The 6979-nt window shown below is 40.1% G+C and overlaps 1 protein-coding gene across 2 annotated transcripts; it reads left to right on the top strand.

Annotated features, from left to right (window-relative positions):
* The first annotated feature begins 62 nt into the window (after positions 1 to 62).
* On the top strand, positions 63 to 3490 carry dpm2 (dolichyl-phosphate mannosyltransferase subunit 2, regulatory). 2 transcript variants are annotated; one of them, XM_026338852.1, is made up of 4 exons: positions 63 to 146; positions 1314 to 1403; positions 1915 to 2017; positions 2665 to 3490. In XM_026338852.1, exons 1-4 carry the CDS (start codon positions 144 to 146, stop codon positions 2718 to 2720), a joined length of 252 nt encoding a protein of 83 aa, XP_026194637.1. In that variant the 5' UTR covers positions 63 to 143; the 3' UTR covers positions 2721 to 3490. The 2 variants fall into 2 exon arrangements, with proteins under 2 accessions (XP_026194637.1, XP_033181715.1); XM_033325824.1 differs by lacking the exon at positions 63 to 146 and adding an exon at positions 155 to 301.
* The last annotated feature ends 3489 nt before the right edge of the window (positions 3491 to 6979 follow it).

Here is a 6979-nt window from a genome sequence, read left to right as displayed (position 1 = left end):
GGATGAGTGGATTACGGCGAATCTTCGGTTTAACCAGTAGGAGGCAACAGAGTCCCGCTGATGGTCCCGCTGAGCTGGATTTAACACCGGAAGAAGAAGAAGAACCGGAACCGTCAGCGGACACAACACAGCACAGGTTAGAAATGGTAAGAACGATAAGCTGATTAAACAGGTGCATTAAAACACTTCGAATTCATACATTAGTAAACTGAGGACGTCCGACAGTTTAACTCGATAAAGACGCTTACGTGGGCACAATTACGAGAAACTAGTTAACTAGCTTGATACTTGGTGTAAACAGGTTAGTCGTTAACCAACGTTAGCTTTTCGCATGTGTTTGGTTTATTTATATTGTAAAACTCGACAAACAACCATATTCCTTAGCCACTCCCTGCTTGGTGTTCATTTGTATACTAATATCTAATCTTCGACATGTATTTGCAAATAAGCTGTTAACGTTGGACATGTTTGAATGGAGTTTGGCTCGCTTCTTGTAAACGTTAGTGTGTGAGCACTGTGCTGACGCTGGAGGTCGTCAGCTCCCCTGAGACTCTGTGATGACGTCAGGAACAAGAGTTAGTAGTGGAAAGAATCCCAGTAGTAGATGAGCCAGAAAGTAATAGTAGTAATGATAGAAACGTGTAGGAAAGAGTTACGAAGGTTGAAGCTTGAAGGACTACTCCTTGAGTAAAAAGGAAATGAATATAATAACAATATAATCAAGCTATCAGCTATTCATAAAATCAGTGATAAGTGATAATGATTCAGGCTCTTCTCATGTTGACGTGGGTTTATCTTCCCTGGTTTGGGAGCCGGTGGTCAGCAGTGGTTAACCAGTGAGAAAGTGCACTGGGTCCATCTTCTACAATGCATAATGTCTCTGAAAGAGACCATTCTGATTTTGTCACATTAATTGCGTTATGGGAAATGTTTGATCAAGGGTGTTGATGTTTGGCCCATAACAGTCAGGACTCTTTTTTTTGTATCTTTCTTGGCCTGTGTCCTAGGTCAGTGGAAGTGCAATACTGTAATACCACAGTACATTACGTTTACAGTACCATTTAGTTATTTGGCAGATGCTTTTATCCAAAGCGACTAACAAGTGAGGTACAAAGCAAGCAAATATCTAAGCGAAGAAGACAAACTTCAAAGTAAAGTGCTCTAGAAAGAGCTGTTTCACTTTCTTGGGGTATAAGTGGAAGATTGTTTTTTAAGGTTTGAAGTGCAGAGAAAGATTTAAGTGCATGTTAATGAAGCATGCAGTTAGATGCTTTGTTGTTCTCTCTGCATACTTTGTGTTTCATTGTTTTCAGGCTACAGGAGTGGATCAAGCAGTTGGCATGAGTCTTGTTGTCTTCAGCCTTGTGCTGTTCACATACTACTCGGTCTGGGTCATCGTCCTGGTACGTTCTGTTATTTCTCCTATAACCCTGATTACAGAGCTTAATTTCAACCAAACGTGTCTTTCAGCTGAACAACTCTGCAGCTTGAGTTAAATCAAATACAGGTGTTTTAAATGTTAAACCATGTCTCCTAAAACCTTTCTGCTGGATCTACACACAGCAGTATCTAAACCTGTCAGCAGGTGGAGGCTATTAGCATAATTAAAATTTGCTTAATTCTTTTTTATTCCTGTTGCACATTATGGCAGCCTCAACCAAATACACTCACTTCTGAAGTGAAGTGTTTTAATAGGATGCTGAAATTAACCAAAAAAAAAAGCATGTGTTATCATCAATTTGAAAATCCCACCAGTGAGTTATATGTACTGATGATTTCTTCTTTTCTAAAATGTATAATTTGAAAGTACTTCACCATAATTTGAAATCGATTATATGACAACACATTTTTGTTATTGATATGCTAGCAGGTATTGAATGTAAATGCATTATGTCTTATTTTGTCCTTTTCCAGCCATTTGTCGACACTGACCATGTGTTGCACAAGTATTTTCTTCCTCGGGAGTATTCGGTCATTCTGCCTGGCATTGCAGCAGTGATACTGCTCCTCTGTATAGGTAAATATAATGGCTGCACACACTCAAGTATTGATATATATACTGTGTCAACGACATCACTTCAGGTTCTCTGCACTTGATAGCTTATTTGTAACTTGTTAATAGACGTAATTTCATTGTTTGATGCTGCAACAAAAAAATTGGGTCAGTCTTGTTTACCACTGTGTTACAACATCATCATCTTTCTTTCTAATTATTTCTTTTTAATCATTTGGAAATTAAGGACACTAACTGTTGCAGTGTTGCCTCAGCTGCTCAGCAGTCTGTACTTGCTGACGTCTGAGGAGACAGATCTGGACTGCAGGCAGTCTCGATGGTCTTTTTCTGTCTTTGGCACAGAGAACCCAACATCAGTTTTTCCTGAAAACAAGCTGATGCCTGGACTCATCTGACTGCAGAACACTTTCAATCCATCTGACTTGATCTTGTCTGGCCAGGAAACTAAACGGTGTTCCTTAGAGTAACAGAGTTTTGTCAGCATGTGAAAACACTGAAAATGTGTTGTACTGATATGTCAGAAAATTAAAGGTTCAAGCCATTTGTGAACTCACCAATTTGATAGCGTTTTAGGAAAAATGCCAACGTCTCTTGAAGAGGCAATTGTAGAACACGATGTCAATCTAATGCTGTACTTATGTTCTTTACAGGTGCCTTCACTGCTGTTATCATGTGGAAAACTCACAAGCCGAAGAAATTAGACTAATCTCTGGATGTTAAGAGTGACGGAAAATGTTTTGATCTCGTCATAGGCAGTGAAATTGGTAACAGGAAGTCATTTACCTGAAGGGTTTATGGCATTCTGAGGTCATCTCGGTGTCATATTTTAAAGATTACGACATTTGAAACAGAACTGCACTTTCATAGGGATTCAGGACACAATCCCAAAGACCATCTACAGCAATAGAAGATCGCTGTCTCCTTCACTTCCAGCAGATACTAGTCGACTTGGAATGCGAGTGTTACATACACCACTGGACAGTCCTGCAGTTTAAACTGGGATAACTAACCCTGTTAGAGCTTACTGACCTTAAAAGACAAACAGTCTTGAAAAAACTTGCTAGCCAGGTAGGGCTACAAACAACCCATAATGCTTTACTCTCTGTGGGAGCTGGCATAACACCAGTAATCCAATTAAAATAGAGTGTCTGATGTTGTGAATATGTAGATCTACTGTCTCAAATATAATCCATACCACCTCATGCAGAAAGAGTGTATGTACACGTAATAAAGGACAGAAATGAAATGTGGTGACATGGGGGGAGGTGGATTATGTTTGTCTTGGTTGGGTAAAATAGTTATGTTTATGTTTAATAATTAATCTTTTTTTTTTTTTTGTAAGAGTGATTGTAATTGTGAAATGTTTTGGGTACAAATCAACATTTTGTCTGCAGTCTGTGTCACAGATCTCCAGTAAGGCTAGAACTTCTGGGCCTGTGGTTCTTGCTCTTTGTTTATTAAAATATGCTGATGCTGGAAAATGTGTTTCTTGAATGCAACTGCAGATGCAGTATGTTGAACAGCAGTAGTTATGGTAATGGTGACACTCTCTATTAACAATTTACCACATGTTAGTGATCTCAACATGTCCTCCTCTGAGATGAATTAATTATTATGAATTTTATTTTAGAGGGTTGAAGATTAATCTTTAACCTTTATCTTAAGAAACTATGTAACCACCTCTGCAGGAATATCTTGTATAACGATTTCAGGATTTAGAGTACATCAATGTACAGAGACAGCACTTGTAGAGGTCACTAACGATTTTCTATTAGCATCGAACAATAAACTACTCTTTATAGTCGTCTTGTTAGATCTTAGTGCTGCATTCGATCACATCATTTTATTACACACACTGGAACATGTCATTGGGGTTAAAGGAACAGCACTAGGCTGGTTTAAATCGTATCTATCAGACAGATTACAGTTTGTACATGTTAATGATGAGTCTTCCTTGCACATCAAAATTTACTTATGTCACCCTTGGGCGATATTATTCGGAAATGCGCTATAAATCTCTATTGCTATGCAGATGATACAGATGATTGGCCTCAAGTAATACTGTAAGAAATCTCGGAGTTATCTTTGACCAGGATATCTCCTTCACTTCATACATCATCTCTAGAACTGCCTTTTTCCTCCTGAGAAACGGTTAAAATTAGGAGCATCCTGTCCCAAAGTGATGCTGAAAAACTAGTCCATGCATAGATCATATTTCTCCTACGTTAGCTTCTCTCCATAGGCTCCCTGTAAAATCCAGAATTGAATTTAAAATTCTTCTCCTCACTTATAAATCACTTAATAATCAGGCTCCATCTTATCTTAAAGACCTCATAGTTCCATATCTTCCAAGCAGAACTCTCCGTTCTCAGACTGCAGGTTTACTTGTGGTTCCTAGAGTTTCCAAATGTAGAATGGGAGGCAGAGCCTTTAGCTACCAAGCCCCTCTCCTGTGGAACCAGCTCCCAGTTCAGGTTCTGGAGGCAGACACCCTCTCTACATTTAAGACTAGACTTCAAACTTTCCTTTTTTATAAAGCTTATAGTTAGAGATGGTTCAGGTGACTCTGAACCATCTCTTAGTTATGCTGATATAGGTTAGTCTGTTGGGGGACCTCTACTGATACACTCCTCTAAAGGGAGTTTTTTCTCTCCACTGTTGCCTAAAACTTGCTCCAATAGAATTGTTGGGTCTATGTCATTTTCTATACAATTATACTCTGTAAGTTCTTAAACCTTACACTGTAAAGTGCCTTGAGCTGACTTCTGATGTAATTTGGCACTATACAAATAAAATGAATTGATATGAATTATAAATTTAATTGAACCTCCTTTGGTCTGAATTTAACATTTTGTAATGCTCCTAGCTCCTTTTAAAGGCTAATGGATTCAGTTAGGCTGATCAGAGTTGTCAGTCACTACCAAACTGCAACAATGGAATGTGAAAAAGTAAAAAACTAAAAAGAATGATGTGCAGGAATGTAGGCCATCACACAGATCCTCACCACTTCACACAGCCTATGTACCCAAGTAGAAGCAGGTTATAGAGGGATAGCATTTTGGGGGCATGTATGCAAAATATTTTTAAACCTTTGCATTAGGTACCTAACTCGACGTGAAATGTAGCGTGTGACACTTACAGATCAAGGAGGTCTGTGGAGTTAAGAGTGGAAATCCGGTGAGAAGGTAACACCCCACATTAGGTGCAGAAGGCCTCTTTCGCTTTAGTTCACACAATTTACATAATTTCAGAGAAGCTGCTTCAACACAGTTTTACAGTTTCAGCTCAGCTCCTTCTTCACCACGCAGACCTGTCTATCGTCCACATTACTGCTGCTGATGCACACATCCGTCTGTTAAAGTCACCCTCCATCCTTCCCTCACTCATGAACAAAACCCAAGATACTTAAATTACTCCACTTGAGGCAGGATCCCTCCTCCAACCTGGAGAGGGCAGGCCTCCTTTTCCGCTTCACACTTGGACGTAAATGGCCCCAGTAGCCTACACGCTGAAGGTCCTGGCCTGATAAAGCCAACAGGACAACAACATCTGTAAAAAGCAGGTATGAAATCCTGTGGTTCCTAAACTGGACTCCCTCTGGCCCCTGGCTGTGCCTAGAAATGCTGTCCCTGAAGAATAATGAACAGAGCCGGTGACAAAGGGTAGCCCTGCTGGAGTCCAACATGCTGGGAAGAGGTCTGACTTATTGCCGGCAATGAACCAAGCTCCTGCTGTGGTCGTACAGGGACCCGACAGTCCCTAACAGAGGCCCTCGCCCGCTTGCCCCAACCCCAGGCCTGGCTCCAGGGTGTGGGCCAAGTGACGCCAAATAAGGGGCAAAAAAGAGATTTAACTGACTCTGAAAAGTCAAAACTTGTAAAAAGTCTTTCACAGGGATGCAGCGCTCTTGAAATATCTAAGATATTGGGACGTGATCACAGAACCATCAAATGTTTTGTAGCAAATAGTCAACAGGGTCGCAAGAAACATGTGGAGGAAGAAAAGATGCAAATTAACCACCAAAGATTTGAGAAGAATCAAACACGAAGCTACCAGGAACCCATTATCCCCAAGTGCTGCCATATTCCACAACTGCAGCCTACCTGGAGTGTCAAGAAGTACGAGGTGTTCAGTTCTCAGATGCAGAAGGATGGGCCCGTGGTTGGATCAGCAACAGACACAGAGCTCCACTTCGACTCAGACGCCAGCAAGGTGGAGCTGGGGTACTGGTATGGGCAGGTATTATTAAAGATGAGCTATTTGGACTTTTTTGTGTTGAAAATGGACTCAAAACTAACTCTTAGACCTACTGCCAATTTTAGAAGACACTTTCTTTAAGCAGTGGTACAGGAAAAAAGTCTGCATCTTTCAAGAAGACTCGCAAGACAACTCCATCAAATTCACAAGTACTCCACTGCGTGGCTGGCCAGTAAAGGCCTTAAAGATGAAAACCTAATGACATGGGCCCCTTCGTCACCTGACTTAAACCCTATTAAGAACTTTTGGGCTCTTCTTAAGCAGGAAATTTACAGTGAAGGTAAACGGTACACCTCTCTGAACAGTGTCTGGGGGACTGTGGTTGCTGCTGCACAAAAAGTTGAACAGATCAAGAAACTGACTGACTCCGTGAACGGAAGGCTTGTGAATGTTATTGAAAACAAGGCAGGCTATATTGGTCCCTGAGGTTTTCTTTTTGAAATTTCCGAAATGTTTATTTGTAAATTTTGAGTTTGTTTATCATTTTGACTTTAACAGGTGGAAATAAACAAGTGAGATGGGAAAATCATTGTTTTTCAGTTAGTTGCATAATAATTAAAAAAGCCAAAACTTCACTTTTACTACTTAGATGTTCAAGTTTGAGGGTTTGTTAACATTTTGATTGACCAAGAGCACTTTAGTTGTACAATAACAAAATTAATCTTCAAAAATACAACTTGCCTAATAATTGTGCACATGGTGGAAATA

The sequence above is a fragment of the Anabas testudineus genome, chromosome 22 (genome assembly GCF_900324465.2).
Source record: "Anabas testudineus chromosome 22, fAnaTes1.2, whole genome shotgun sequence".
NCBI classification, from domain to species: Eukaryota; Metazoa; Chordata; class Actinopteri; order Anabantiformes; family Anabantidae; genus Anabas; species Anabas testudineus.
Note: the sequence above shows the minus strand (reverse complement) of the source record. Positions and strands in the feature narration are given on the sequence as shown.